Here is a 16,572-nt window from a genome sequence, read left to right on the forward strand (position 1 = left end):
CTTAGCAATAAAACTCCATTTAGATTTTTTCTGTAATTTGAAAAGGCATTATGGGAGTTATAGTACAACTAAGTTATATGGGGTACTGTATGTTGATGTATAAACTAAACATATCTACATATAATCTTCATATTAAAAACACATAAATCACATTATAAACAATATTTCACAAACTTAGTAACCATGTATTTATAATAACCAAATACATACTTTTACACAGATCACACCCAGGATGTGTATTAAATGATCGAGGCTGACAAAACAATTGACACACAAGTGGAAATTGAGTACAGAACAATTGCTACTCCTATGCTTGTGATTCAAGGCAGGTGATGAGGTGCAAACACAAGGAAGGAACACAATTTCTTCTGTGCGCATGACACACAGACAACATGGGATCCAACAGCAAACAGTTCACAATGAGGATGTCTCTGATGACTTGTCAGACAGTTCAAAATTGTTTGGTGGCCTTGAGAAATCAATCGTCACAGTACAGTACCGGCAAGCCACACAGATTAAAACTGTGAATAGGCTTCTGTAAAGCATGCCACATTCAATGATGCAATTGAAAAAAGGTCAAGAGCTTTGGATTGCTGCCAAGGAGAAGGAGCAATGCATGCAAAGCCACAGGCATAAACAGCACGTGGTACGTTATGACGAATTTACAAATTCAATAAATCGATTGGCAGTAGCCATCCCCTGAAAGTGAAGATGGCTCTAGTCTCAGTGGCATATCTGTGCCAGATGGATGCTGTATAAGGTGAACTCACCAAAACACATCTGGCACAGATATATCCCCAACTCCACATCTAAGTCCTGCTGAGAAGGCGCCTACACCAGAGGTCGTAAAAAGTAAACTTTTGTATCAACTCAGATGTAATGACACTAAATTGTTACATTTGTGTTCTCACAATGTGTTGCTTTGTTTTAACAATAACACCTATTAGGATACGGTTGATAATACATAATTGCACTACATTGTTACAACCTGAACGAAAGGCTATATTTCATTAATGGAAAAACATTACCATCATGTGTGTTGGTTATTTCTTAGATTCTTTCCTTAAAAATTGTTGTTTGGGATCTCTGTGCATTGTACTCGACTCTCTGCTGCACGTCTGCCGGCCTGCTGAATCTGTATTAGTGGTAGTTCGTCATCTGAGTCTGATTCTGGCTCTATATTGACATTGTGAAGACCCTTCCTCATGGCTATGTTGTGAAGAATAGCATATGTGTCAATGATTTTGCAACAGGGTTCAGGTCTGCACAATAGTGTTAACCAGTCTTATGTAGGCATCTAAAACGTGATTTCTGTATTCCAAACGTCCATTCAATTATTTATTGTGTTGTTTTATGCGCCCTGCTGTTCACTTCTGGTTCTTGGATTCAAATATGTTATCAGTACCCAAGGGTGCAAGGCATATGCACTTTCTCCTTAAATCGTTTACTAACAAACCTATATAGTATCAGAAGGGGAAACAATTAGATTATTTTACAAAGATGCTACTGAACACTGTATGAACTGAGTTTGTAATCCTTTAATTAAGTAAAAGACCATCACCAAATTCAGATGGTTATTTATTCCACTGTGTTGGAACATAAACGAGCCATCTGCACTGCCTGGGAATCTGGCTACAACGTCAGTTATGATGCATGAGGCATCACACACTACCTGAACATTGAGTGAATGGGTGCTTCACCTGTTTCTATAAATGAATTTATTTGCAGAGGGGGGGCATACGACAATATGTGTGCCATCAATATAACCAAAAACATTTGGAAACTGTGCTACCCAATAAAATATTTGTTTTGGGGGTTGTAAATCTTTTGGAGTGTTTGTAAACAAATTGGTTCAATTTACCAACCATGATGTTCAAAACCCTATAAAAAGAACTAGAAAATGTATTTTGTGACACTCCCGCTGCCGCTGATATAACTCCCAGGTGACTACCAGAAGCTAAAAGGTGTAGACAACACAAAACTTGCACATGTAGTGTAATTGCATTGCTTCTGGCTGTTGAGGTTTGTAGTTGAGGATGTAACTCAGCGATTAAATCCAACATTACCTTACTACTCAGTCAAATCAAATCAAATCAAAAATGGCTTTATTCGGGTTCATGTATAAGAATCCATAAAAGCACAAGTACATATTTCAGCACATAAAAACAAAACATTAGAAGATAAAAAGGAGCTACAGTCAATTCATGGATGCTAGATATCTCAACATATTTTTTAAAAATGTTGATATTGCAAGCATAGTAAAACCATCTTCCAGCATTTGCATTCTTAATAAGGCTGGTCTACATTGTCTGATTCCCCATCTTTTAAGTATTGGGACTAAATATTTCTTCCTAATCAGTGAGAAATATTACAGAACAAAATACAATGGATAAGGGACTGATGCGAGATTCCATCACTACTCAGTCTATACTGCTCATAAATCTCCTCAGTCTGTTCAAACAGGGTGACCTTCACCCTAAATATCCGCTCCTGTCCCCTTCTCCTTCTCTGCCTACCAGCCAAAATACTCTTCCTCCTCTCCAAAACATACAGAGCCACCACACTGAAAGAGCCAGATGCGTTTTAGATGACTTTTTATAGTTTGGACCGGATTACCACCTGATACACATTGATGGTATTTGCATTTCCTAACTGCCCATTTTGCGCAAATCGCAATTAGGAAATCCTTTGTGCATAATATTAGTGAATCGCCATTTGATAATCCCAAATTGCGATTTACAATTTTGAAATGTAAATGATGCAATGTCTACATAATGGAAATTGCAAATTGCACCATCAAAAATCCCTTTAATACCAAAAAACACCATTTTGCATTTCCTAACGAACTGAAATAGTGATTTGCACCGTTAGAAAATGCAAAATTGCTTCATATGTTTGGGCCATAGAGGCATGCATGCACACAAAACTGTGGTTGGATGGGCCCACTTCTAGAAGGGTCAATATGTTCATAAGTGATGGTGGGTGAATGAGGGGATATGGATATGAGTGTATGTGTCAATAATTTGATTGATTGAATATATAAACAAACATGAAATCAGACATATGGGGCCATATGTATCAAGGAACCATTTTGCGATTCTGTAATAGCGATTTTTAAGAAATCGCTATTTCAGAATCGCAAGATGGTATGTATCAAGAAAAATGCAATGTTTTTGCGATTTCTTGATATTCCTTAATTGCGAATTCGCAAATTGCGAATTCGCAATTAAGGAATACTTCCCATTCATTTCTATGGGCCAAAGATCTGGGCCTAAATCCATCGTTTGCGATGGATTTAGGCCCAGATCTTTGTACTGTAAGACATTGTTCTGCATTCTGTCCATCAATTGTGTTTTCTGCAATTTTCACCCCGAGTGGGCTGGGTATGCTCAGACGTGAGTCCCAGGCTCTCCACATCACTGGAGTCAAGCTATCCAGGCTGAAGAAGGCTGATAGCCAGAAACCGGTCCTTGGATGCTTGATTCCGGTCTAGGAAAGACATGGCTTGGTAGTTCGGGCTGGACTGTTCCCATGAGGCACAGGGTCAAGACTGATTTGCATATAGCCATTGTCTGACCTAGGGTGGTGTGGAGTGCAAAAAAACGATGGATTTAGGCCCAGATCTTTGTACTGGGGTGAATGTAAGACATTGTTCTGCATTCTGTCCATCAGCTGTGTTTTTTGCAGTCTTATACTTTCAAGGCAACTTGTCCTCGTCATTGCTTTTCTACTTCCTCACTTGTGATAAGGGTATACTACTCAAATAATATGAAGAAAGGAGTCTTTTAAAATTATTATTTCTGTGTGTGTCAAACCTGTTTATAGCAGAGTTCAGTTGATGCATTCTTTCTTGGCAGATGAAAATCAGAGGGTAGATTGTATATTGGAACACCTTTTCTCTGAAACTGTGTACATGGAGCACTTTGTCCTACAACTATATAGGTGCTAGACCCATTCTACTCCTATTTTTTTGCCAAATGATTAGGGATGATTATCTGTTAACCCTCCTCTTTTTTTACCCCATTATTAAGTTAGGCTCCAAAAGTGTAACAGATTGTTTCATGTAAGCATTACATGTACTCATACCCTCCCTCGTACTTTCCAACTGCAAAGTCTGTCCTGTAGCCTTAAGTGGAGTTTGGACCCGACTTGAATATCTGAAGGAGAAATGAGTTCAAACACTGAATAAACTACAAGGGACAGTCGTTCACAATCACCAAGTTCTTACATTATCGCCAAAGTTTTATGTTAAAAATGCAAAACTCAAAAACTTCCACAGGGAGGTATCTCGCTAAATGAGTAGTTTCCGATAATTCTGACCAGGGCTGGACAGGAGATCTGCCACAATAAGAAGTATGGGGTTTAAGACACACACTTGTCTTAAGCCTTCGGGGGGTGGGGAGGGCTGAATTTTTCTGGACAGATGAGCAGCATCTCCTACCTTAATTCTAACCCGGGTGTTGGTATGAAGAAGGATGAGTACTGGCAGCAGAGGGTGAGGTATATTTCCAGCTGACGAGTTTATTCCACAGCTTGCCACTGTCTATTCGAAGAAACACTGCTTTTTAATCTATGACACAGAGGTATAAGGGCTGATGGTTTTTGTTGTGTTGGTCTAACAATAGTGATAATTTGAAAGTTCAAAATCTCCTTCCCATTAAAATAAATGAGAGGCCCCTCCCCCAGGTATCGTCGCCGCAGAAGACTAAATAAGATCACAGCCGCAAAATGGGAGGCTGCCTTGACTTCGGTCTCTGTTGGGAGGCACAACACTCCCTCTCCCACAGTAGAGGGCTTTCGTGACCGGATCAGTAGGCCCTAGATACAGTTGCCCCTTTCAAAAATTATGTCATTAAAATGATAAAACCTTCTGCCCCATGGTTCTGAGATGAACTCATGTCCTTGAGGCTTAAATGCCGTGAACAAGAATGCAAATGGCGCAGTGACCCCTGCCCCAGGGAGAAATTCAAGCAGCTATCTCTGTTGCTGAACTACAAACACGCCATCTTCCAGACTTAGGGGGTCATTAGGATCGCGGACGGACTTGAGTCCGTCCGCGACCCCAGAGCATGAGGGAACGTCCGCATGGGCTGCGGCGTTCCCTCTGTGCAGATTAGGATGTGACCGCCAGGGTGGCGGTCACATCCTCTATTTTTAACATTGCTGCGGGTGGAGCTTCAAGCTGCACCCGCAGCAATGTTAAAAATGCATGCACAGCATTTGCGTGCACAAAGCGGCAGGCACCGCGCGGTGCCTGCTGCATTGTGCACGCAAATGCAGGGGGGTACCATAGGTACCCCCCATGTGCACCCCCACCCCCCACTACACCTAGGGGGCCCGCAATGGGCCCCTGCAGTGCAGTTACACATGCTTTTCCTCGGCGGAAAAGCCACCGCGGAAAAGCATGTTCCCAAGCACATCCTAATCTGGCTGACGGTGTCTAAGAGACACCTTCACCATTTTAGTGCTTTTCCGCCGCGGTTGTAAGCCAGCCGCGGCGGAAAAGCTGCGGACCTAAACCATGACCCACCAGCCATCCTAATGTGGCGGTGGGTCCTGGTGGGTCCGCAGAGGATTTTCCGCATCCTCCGGGCCGGCGGTGGCTTCCGCCGGCCCGGAGGATGCGGAAAATCCTCCATCCTAATGACCCCCTAAATCCCGTTTTTAACAGAAAGGATTTTGTCGGCAGACAATTCTTCCAGCATGCTTTTTAAGGTAATTAAGGAGATTTTGGAGACACTGCAGCAAAAGCCTATGATTGCCTCCCATGTTTTCTGTGAAAAAGTAGCAATCTACTTTGAGGACAAAGTCCTGGAGATCTTCAACAAGTTTACTCCTCCTGAAGACGATGTTTCTGTCAGTGAGGAAATTGAGGAGGATGGCGTTGAACCGAGCACTTGGGAACTCCTACAGGTCACCAGTAAGAATGTTCTGTCTTCTTTTTCACCTATCTCGGTACAACAAACTAAAGAACTTCTTCTTGGACTTAAATCCGGGGCACCCTCGGACCCCTGCATGCCCTCTACACTCAAATTGGCCTCGGATCTAGTAGCTAATTTTCAGTGCGAGGTCTTTAACAGAATACTTTCATCCGGTTGCTACCCGGCTATTTGGAAGGAAGCCATTGTTTTTCTGCTCCTAAAGAAACCCAACGCCGACCCCTTGGAGCTGGAAATTTTTTACCCTATTGCCCTTCTTCCCGCTCCAGCAAAAATCCTAGAGAAATTCATCAACACAGAATTGATGAAATACATTGAATCCCAGGAAATGTTACATCGCTCCCAGAATGGGTTCCTCACCGGTCACAGCACAGAATCTGCCCTTCTCGCAGCCACTGACTGTATCCGGTTCCAGGTTGAACAGGGAGGCTCAGCAATGTTGATTCTGCTTGACCTGTCAGCAGCATTCAACACTGTCTCCCCAGTGCGCATGGTCCAGCAACTTCGGGAAGTGGGGGTTACGACAAAACCCATGCGGCTTCTCCACTCTTTTATAACAGGCAGAATACATACTGTTAGCTGCGGAGGCTTCAGAATGAAGGCTTTAGGCCTCCCATGAAGGGTCCCTCACTAAGCCCTACCCTTTTTAACCACTATGTGACCCCTCTGGCCGAGCTGGTGAGATCCTTCGGATTCCAGGTGCTCTCTTACGCGTACGACACATAAATCATTGTCTCCATCACCAATGACTTACAATCAGTCGCTGAGAAGTTTAATATGTGCATGTCAAGCATTATTCACTGGATTTATTTATTGATTTTGTAATGCGCCCAGCTACCCAAAAAGGGTTTCCCGGCGCCAAGACGGACATAAGCAGAAAGCGGATCCTTCAGGAGGCATTACTGATCAAACAACCAGGTTTTGAGGTTTTTTCGAAAACGCGTGTAGTTAGTTTCTTTACGGATGAAAGTGGGAAGAGTATTCCAGATGGAGGGGCCCAGATAGGAGAATGATCTCCCACCCATTCTGAACAGTTTAACCCTGGGCACACAGAAGTTGCCCAAGGTTTCCGATCTTAAGTGACGGGAAGGCACGTAAGGGCGAACTAGTGCCTGGATATATTGGGGAGCTGTACCTGCTTTAAACCTAAACATATAGCTCCGGGCTTTGAACTTAATACGGTTCTCCACCCTGAGACAATGTAGGTCACGTAGATATCCTGAAATGCTGGAGTTCTTTGGAATCCTGCAAAGCAACCTAGCGGCAGAATTCTGGATTAGCTGTAGTCTACGGACCTCGGCTTTGTTTGATCCAAGATACAGAATGTTGCCATAGTCAAGTCTTGAGGTAATAGGAGCATGGATTACGTTTTTTTGGGTGGAAACGGGCAACATCCACAGGATTTTCTTAAGCCATTTAAGAATAGTAAAACATAGGGCAGCTACCTTGACAGTTTGTTGATGCATGGACAAGGTGTTGTCCACAATAATGCCCAGGTTTCGAACGTGACTGGTAGGTTCAGGGAGATTACCCATTTGAGTAGGCCAATGGGAGAGCTTCCAAAGGTCTTTCTGCTTACCCAATAAGAGAACCTCAGTCTTTTCACCGTTTAATTTTAGATGATTTTTGGTCATCCAGTCAGAAGGCCTTGTTTGAGATGGGAAGGAGCCAAAGGGTTGGAGTTAGAAAGGGAAAAGATGATTTGGGAATATAGCCATGTCTGAACTGGGGTGGCAGAGTGGGCTAAAGAACGGTGATGGATTAAACCCAGATCTTTTGACTGGGTGTGAGTGTTTGATTGATTCAGATGCTCCGTCCATCACCACCCCCTTTTTTACCGCTTTTGGGAATCATCAGCATAAGTAAACAAAGTTAGTCCACTGGATGATGGGCCACTCATTAAAGATCATTGCAGACAAGATCGAGGTGCTAGTATGTCACTTACAGAATTCCATCTGGTCTAACGCTTGGTGGCCTGCAGAATGCAGGCCCCTTCCAGTTCCGGTAAGGACAGCAAAAAATCTGGTGGTTATTTTTGAGGAGGGCTTGACCTTTGATGTCCGAGTCAGCCACATAGTCAGCACCTGTTAGTACATTCTAAGAACTCTTAGAAAGGTGCTTCAGTTTATTCCTTCTGAACTACATCGGCCCACCATCATTGCACTGATTACCTCCGGTCTTGACTACTGCTACGCCCTTTACCTTAATATCAATGCAGTATCACTGAATAAGCTCCAGGTGGCACAGAACGCAGCAGCAAGACTGATTCTAAACATTCCTTAACATCAGTCCCCCAGAGAGGGGATCTGTACCTTACACTGGCTCCCTATCAGGAAGCTTATCTCCTTCAAGGTCTTGAGCATGGTATACAAGGCCATGCATAAGAAAAGGTTCGCCCCAACTTAAATCCTTGTATCAATGGTATACTCCAGGGAGGACCTTGAGATCATCCACACAGAAAAACTGGTCTCGTCCAGATTTCGCTTTTCCAGATAGGGTGGCCGCTACTTCTCGGTTACCACCGCCAAGCTTTGGAACACACTGCCGCCTTCCATCGCCAACGCAGGCTATCTTTCGGTCTTCAGGAAACTTCTGAAAACATGGCTATTCTCCTCTTAATCAGCTGTTTGCGCTTCTTTCTTTGCTTTTGTCACCCAGCGCCTTAACAACTTCGGGTATAGTGTGCTTTACAAATACCATCCTATCCTATGCTATTGAGCCAGTAAATTTAATATAGTTCCCATGCCTTTTGCAAACCTTGTTTGGTTAAAGGGAATCAAACACCTTTTGGCAGTCCAGGATGGTAGCTCCTCAATAAACCAGCCAGCGAAGTATTTTAGCTCAACGTCTAGGAGTGATATAAGTCAGAAATTTGCAGACTCAGGGCCGTTTCCACCTTTGTAAATCCGAGAAATAGTTGAGCATGTCCAAAGAGGAGATGACGTTAAGAGTGGTAATGCTCTCAAAGACTAACTCTAAGTTATTTGCCCAGAAATATTTGTTCTTTTTGAAAATGGCAGATGGAAGGCCATTTAGGCCAGGAGCTCCATCGCAGTGGTTTGTTGAAATCTGGTGTTCAATTGTTGCTGTATAAAATTTTAGAGGACTGAAAGCCTGTATTACACTGGGAATCTTTTGAAACTTTTGTGATGCCATTGACTAATAAGCTGCAGTCTTGCTCAGATGCAGCCTGCTCTCAGATTGGCCGAAGTGCTTTGAGAAATACTCGAACCAGCGCTCTTCTTGGATGTTGACTGTTGTTTTAGTCTTTAAGGGATAATTTAGGTTGCTCACTGTTTTCCACAATTTCTCATGATTGTTGGTTTTTAAATCATGTAGAAGTCTGGAACAAAGTTCATTGTTAGTCTCTATTTTTAATTCCCATTTGCATTTCCTGTAGGCGGACCTTGCTTTTTCATTTTAACTTTCATGGAATGGTTGCTTGAAGTTTTTTGATAAGCCTGGAGGGCTTGGTTTGTGGAACGCTTTAATTCTTTTAGTTTTCTCTGAGTGTTCGTCCTTGTTGCTCTGTGTTGGTTATTAACACTTCTTCCAGAAGTTGTGCATTGGACAACGTATTACATAGTGAAATGGTCTCATGTGCTGTAGGTGGCCTTTGGCTCAGATAAATGAGCCAGGAATGAACTTTTGCTGACTCGGAGAATCCATGAAATGTCAATTTTAGTTTTTTAATGTTTATTGCATGAATACTACCATGTATTACTTTGTCTGAGGGGTGGTTAACAGGGATAATGGTAAACTACAGTTCCTGTGGTAGGTGGTCGCTTTTTTCCCTGGATATTATGGAAAAACTGATGACAGGATGGATAAGGGGTGCAGAGGGCACAATGAAGTCTATTAAAAAGTTGTTTTTTGTGGTTATGGAATGTAGAGAATGGAGGCTTGTCAGTCGGGAAACAGCCATTGATTGCTCTTAAACTAAGCAACTCTAGCTCCTTTATGAGCTCTCTGCCCTTTTTGTAGTATTTGAAAGCGAAATTTTGAGTTTTGTGCCGTAATTGACCAATATGCATTCTGAGTGGGTAAACACTCATCGTCTTGCTAGCACCCAAGCAGATTCTTATTGAAGTCACCTGAGGGCATTATTTCAGTTGACATGGGCCTATCTTGGAGGACACAGTTTTCGTTTTTAAGTACTAATATTACTGTCTTCAGTATCCTTCTTACTTTAACATGTATTTTATGTGTCTTCATATAGTATATTTAATCAATAACATAAATTAATAAAACTATTTTGTCCCTCTTGTCTTACCTGCCTTCTTACAAAAGAGTTTACTGTATTAAATTTGCTGACTTGCCATGATTGAGTGTACACCAATATGTGAAATGCCTTAGCCCATTTTACATTTGTCACATATTTCCTTTTCTGCCTCTTACAGATTTTTTTGCCCTCCTGTCCCTGCTGGTGGCGAACATTTGTACTACTGGGCGCCTTGATCCAAATCATCGTAAATCAACATTTGCTACACTGAAGACAATTGGGATCATATTGACCTTATAGTCTGAACTTTGCTCCACTTGTCTTAGCCATATGTTCTAATGTGATTGTGACCACAGCTCTGTCCACTGTGCCAGGATTTGCTATGTGTTTGTGGTTTTTCCTCTGGGTTAAAATACAAGAGGAATTACTAATGAGGCAAGGGCAGACACGAATGCACTGATTACTTAGTGGTAATCTTCAATACTCTAATTGCTCTTCCTCGTCCATATTAGTGAGGTGAGTCCACCTCCCTCAGGAACAACCTGACCCAGCTGAACAAAACAAAAAACTTTCCTAGACCCTCCTCCAAACTCCTCCTCCATCCTTCACTTGAGGAGGGACAGTGAAGGATGAGATGATCATGGAACTTCCCCAAGTTTTGGAAACCAAGGATGTCAGGACAGTGAGGGAAGGTCATAAATACTAGATCGAGGAAGGGTAACAGAGATTCCTGGTTGCTAATTGACACATTACGGCCTCAGCTTTCCGTGTCCCAGTCCTTACATTACGTGAGGAAGTAACAAAGTGGAAAACTCATGGCCCTATCCATAACCAACTGCAGGTAACCCACTGGCACCTCAAGATATCACCAGAAGTAACACCTCAAGTGCGGAAGACACATAGCATTGAGAAAGGGCCACATGCACAGCAATAATCCCACCGGAGACCATTAAACGCTCACATCTCGCAAGAGAGGGAGTCGAACAGCATGACTAGTTCCACATGCTCAACTAACTAAATGACAGAATTTCTAAAGGTCAGATAGAACAGAAACATACCATACCCACCACAACATGGACAGGTAGGAATCAGGACTGAAATGTCCTCAAGAGGAAAAGAAAAAGAATGCACCAACCAGCCATTGACAAAGAAGACCCTCAAATGAAATGGCTCCAAAATGACCAAGACAACACTCTAGGGGCATACAGTGTCCTGTCACAAGGATCAACATGTGTGACAGCATCACTGGAGACAATAAAAAGGATCCCATCCAAGGTTCACCATACTCAGTACTCTAGAAGCGAAACAGAAGCTACAAACCCTGGATGAGCTCATGTACCCATGATGAGACCATCTATCCTACAAGGAAAAAACTATATGTGGAAGGAGCATAAAAATAGATCAGGAAGCATAAATCTTATCAGATAAGGGAGCCTGAAGGAGGTTACCAAACAAAGGACACCACTTTAGGTAGAGAGATGCCAAAAAGCAAGAGCCACAAGAGGAATAAGCCTTACCTTCCCCAAAAAATCAGGACACAGCAAGGTGATAGGAATATTCTTACAAGTCAACAGGCTAAAAAAAAAAGCAAACAGCAGACATTTACCAAAACAAGCCAGGCCAGTCGCCTTTGCTCAGTCGGCCCCACAAAGCAGTGGCTGCAGGGACAGGCCTAAAAACAGGGAGTTTTGTGGCTTTATAATCCCCTTGTGAGGTGAGAGCATGATGGAGGAAAGGACTTATGCTAGCTGGATCAGGTAGGGCCTGGTCGAGGAGGATTCTCCTCATTAACCTAAGGACTGGGACGAAGGAGGAGTGAGGAGATAACACCTAAGTACAGCCTCCTTTCATTGGTTTTACCTTTGCATTTCATCGTTGAAGACAACAAAGAAGGACAAAGCCCTTACATTGCAGTTATCTTATCTAGCACGTCGAGAAGTTTGTTCTATTGCCTTGTTCTGATTTGAAAACAACTTCGTTGTTTTTCTTCATAGCAGTTTTTGTGGAATGTGTCAATACTTTGGCTGCATACAAGCAGCAAAGTGAGGAAAAGCTCAAAGGCTCCGGTCACAAAACTATTTGTAATGAAAATCTGATTTTCAGGCATTTACAGGTGCAAGCTATTATCAAAAGTAATCATTTACCTAAATACTTTTACCTAGACATAATAATATCCCCCGGTGTGCTTATAACATTAATGACGTATCAAGAGGGAGAGAGAGGACCAGATAGCTAGTCCGAGTCCCCAGGGGTATTTATATGTATCAAAGAAAACTAGCTACTTATGACTTGTATATTGAACTCTGAAAGGTCATGTCCAGTGGCACCGGTTGGGTGTCTTTATGAAGCCCTCACCCACCAACCTGGTTGGTGGCATGCTTCATCATCAGGCCCACCCAGTGACACCTAATGTGTCCCGGGTGTGCTTTGACGCCTGATTACAGCGGAGCAGGTATCTTACTGAGAGTGCAGTGTAGTGAGAATGGTGAAGTGAGATTAAAACGGCTTGACAGGGGTCCCAGTGCCCGAGGACTAAATTCAATTTTAATAAATGGGCTCCTGTCCGCGGTTAAAAACAAGGCAGGGTGATGTGATGGTGGCGAATTACGACCTCCTACATCCAGTGTCATAAGTAGCTAGTTCTCTTTGATACATAACTTATAACATTAATATCACACCCTACAGGTGAGGAGCGCGAATTCCAAGTTGGATGTTGCCCTGTAAAGTTTGGGAAACCAAATAGATTTAAGAGTATTCTCACACCCTTTTCCAACCAGAGATTCACTCCTGCTAAATCCAAGAGCAAATAGCTTTTTGTGTTTCAGTTTTTATATATCGCGAACTCGAGCAACAGTTACCTTACAGAAGGCCACATTCATTCTTGGTAGGCAGGGGGAGCTTAAGCGAATTGCCCAGAATCACAAGATGTTGAGTGGACGCCGAGATTCGAACCTGCATCGCCAACTCAAACGTCAGCAGATCTAACCGTTATACCATATCCTTTAAGGTTTCCCAGGTGTGAGGGGGATGGAACACACCGAAAATTGCTCGAGTAGTTGTTTCTCCACAGAGAAGAATAATTTCCCTGTGAAGTAAACAATGTAATAAAATCGTGCTGTTGGAATTTTAAAAAAATTGCATTTTAGCAAAACGTTCACAATGTACAATTGCACTAGTGTAAATATATTCATGTCTGGCAGTAGCAAGATCACTACATATCGGGTATGATCACTTTAGTGTCCGTGTTTCCATTCACATGGTTTTCCCTTCAGTTAATTTGCAGACTTATTATTTCCATGTCAGGCTGAGAATGTTAAAACATAAACCATGTCTTTTTTCTGAAAGAGTTGCTCTGTAAATTCCAATTAATTTACTGTCCAAGAATTACATTGCAGCGAGGACAGAAAGTCGTCTTTCCTCTGGCTTTCCACCCTAAATTACAGCTTTCTCGTTAAAACCGCCCACACGTGATAATTACGCCAGGGGCCTAGGAACTGTTTGAGCCAATGTGAAAGATAGCCTGCCAAATGTAACTGCAGTTAACATTGATTTTTCGACGTTATGTTCTGTACTTTTCGAATGAGTGCAAACCAAGCGATTTGCATTTTTTAAGTCCAAGGCTTTGTGTTTTTGCAGCCGTTTATAAAAAAAAGAATATTTACAGCAAATGAGACACATTGTAACAATTACTAATGCGAAACTACTCTCTCTGCACCAATGTCTATCGAAAGTTTAGCGGATGCAAAAACACCTCTGCACAAATAGCACTTGCGCCCAGACTTAGATGTGTTTTTGCAACAGTTAAGGAGTTATATACAAAACATGAGTTGCAATGTGAACTTATTACCTTATTTTTTACATTTAACATTAACATTTCCCTCCTGTCCAAAGCTGCCAGATTGTGCAATTTCCTAGAAGGTGATAACGCTAAAGTGGGTGCAAATCAAAGTTCAACAACAGCCTGAAACACATCTTGTTTTTAATTCCACTGCAATGCAGCCTACCTGCCAGTATTCAGATGCATCTGCATACACAGCGGCGGCTCCTCCACTGCTCTGTGAGCAGTACAAAAATGAAAAATAAAAGGATAATAACACAATGTAATTATTTTATTTTTCCGTGCTGGCTTAGGTGCGGGTGGGGCGGGGCTCGCCAGAGCTGGGGGAGCAGTAGCGGACACTCTCTAAGGGCCTAATGGCGAGTCTGGCGGTCCGAGGACCATCAGACTCACAGGAACACGGGGTGGCGGTCCAGCCACTGCCGCACCGGCGGTCTGACAATTACAACTTTGGCGATCGGACCGTCATTGCACCACCGCAATCCCCAGGGAACAGCCAGTGGCACAAGGCTCAGTAATATTCTGGTGGTGCCTCTGCGGCAGCACCAGGCATATTACGCATTTCAGGACCACCAGCGGTGTCATGGATGTCTTTCCTCAATGAAAAGGCTGGCGGTCTTGAAACAAAGGGGTCCCTATAGTGCCCCTTGTTGCCCATTTGCATGGGGATGCATGCAGGGGGGCACAACATGTGCCCCCCTATATGCATATACCCCAGTTCCTGCACCACATGGACTTAAGAGTCCATGCTGTGCAGGAACTGTTTTTGGCGTTCCCATTTCGGTGCCCATTTTCAGAGGCACAACCAAAAAATGCCTGCCAGATATGAGGAAACTCGTAATCTGGCGGACGGTGCCCACTCAGGCACTGCCAAACTCGTAATCTGCCCCATAGTGTGCATGACGTTTTGACTGGTCATCTTGGGCCGGCCAAACAATCATGGGCACTTAGCAAGTTCTCCACCTGGCTGTATTGCACAGCCTCAGTAAAAACATGCAGAGGCTTCCAGTCCCTGTCTGAGTGGCAAACCACAACGCTCATACCAATCATTAGGCTGCTGTTCTGCTGGTGACAGCGGCGTCATGATTGGCTAGGGGAGCCTGTGTGCTTCCTGCTTCTAGGAGTTGACGACCAAGAGGACCAAGAGGCGGCTGCCGGCCTGTAGGTAAGCGGTTTTTATTTTGTCATTGTCCCCTACCTGCCACCCTGTTAAGTAGCAGCCACAGCTGCTGTTATACAAACTTTTATTGCTGCTTGTGATCATTGACCCTATGTACAGGCTGATATTACAGCATCAAAATTCACCAATACACTGGCAACACACTACTCTGCTTGAAAGTCTCCTCTGCTCCGGACATCCAAAGACTCAAACACTGCCTACTCCTCTACCAGATCTTCAATTGCACAAGAACTAAAGCAACAACTAATTCAAACCTGGCTCAACTATATGAACCCCATCTTTCTCTCAAGGCCATATTCGTATTCACCCTGCACACTGATCAGCGCCTCAAGTAACTCATCACGATGATAACCAAGGGAACCTGAGTTATATCTGGGTGATGTGATTTATGGCATTTGATCAAAAACCTATTAATTTACCTGTACTGTATAATATTATTCACACTCAAATTATGTTGCAAGTGGACTCTATTATGCCCTTCCTCCAACTGTGACTCCCAGGCTAGCTAGGGCCACTCACACTCAATTGTTTCATTACAGCATCACATTTTTTCATCCATACTCACTCTTCCAAGTACCACTTAACGTCTACATGGAAAACAGGCAAGGCACAACAGCCTCCCTTTCAATGGCTGACCTTTGAGAACTGCTAGTACTTGAGGACGTACAGTTTCCATATGAGTTGAACTGCTCTAAAGAATCAGCATTTTTTTTATCAGGAATGTCATTGGGTGATCTGTGCTTAGTCAAAGCCTGAAAATGTAGATAGCAACCAAACAGGTTTTTAGCAACATCCAAAATTGGGTCGAAGGATTTCTGCGCATAAGCGGTAAAGTGATTTCATGAAATTAATTTTAAGCTTTAAAAGGTCTACCTCATGCAATGTTCCATTCTAGTGTTGCAGTTTATTGAATTGCATCATTTTTATTGCACTTTCCCATCCCATCTATTGGCAGGGTGCAATTGTGGTTTATGTTTAGTCGAGTAAGATGCTACTATTTTATTTGAGGTGTCGGGTATGAAAGGATTGTTTTCATGTCATATGTGGGGCTCAGAGATATGCTCAAGCCTTGTTGTAGCAAGGTTTAAGGAAGGAGCAGTATGCAAAAGGGTGTGACAAATAGTTTTGAGAGCTGCACATATAAACCAGTTGGATTTTTGGGTGGGGGAACAGCCATGCTGGGTTAGATGAAATTTTAGTAACTAAACAGTTTCATGTACTGTCACACATTACCAAATGAAGGGATCAGCGGAGCCAGCAAATTGCTTTTTCTTAATAAAAATATTTATAGTTACCTAATTTGTTTTTGGTACTTTGTTGAACATGCTTTAAAGTCAGCATTATTCAAGACTGGTCACTGCAGGACAAAGCCTTAACAGATTTTCATGATCTC

General features: G+C 42.9%; 1 protein-coding gene across 1 annotated transcript in view; it reads left to right on the plus strand.

Annotated features, from left to right (window-relative positions):
- The window catches only part of CTBP1 (C-terminal binding protein 1), an 857,630-nt gene extending 843,370 nt beyond the window's left edge, over positions 1-14,260 (plus strand). The window contains exon 9 of the mRNA XM_086964238.1: positions 10,340-14,260. Within this exon, the coding sequence (XP_086820364.1) occupies positions 10,340-10,397 (58 nt within the window). The 3' untranslated portion in view covers positions 10,398-14,260. The remainder of the gene's footprint in view (positions 1-10,339) is intronic.
- Positions 14,261-16,572: the final 2,312 nt, after the last annotated feature.

The sequence above is a fragment of the Lissotriton vulgaris genome, chromosome 3_2 (genome assembly GCF_964263255.1).
Source record: "Lissotriton vulgaris chromosome 3_2, aLisVul1.2, whole genome shotgun sequence".
NCBI classification, from domain to species: domain Eukaryota; kingdom Metazoa; phylum Chordata; class Amphibia; order Caudata; family Salamandridae; genus Lissotriton; species Lissotriton vulgaris.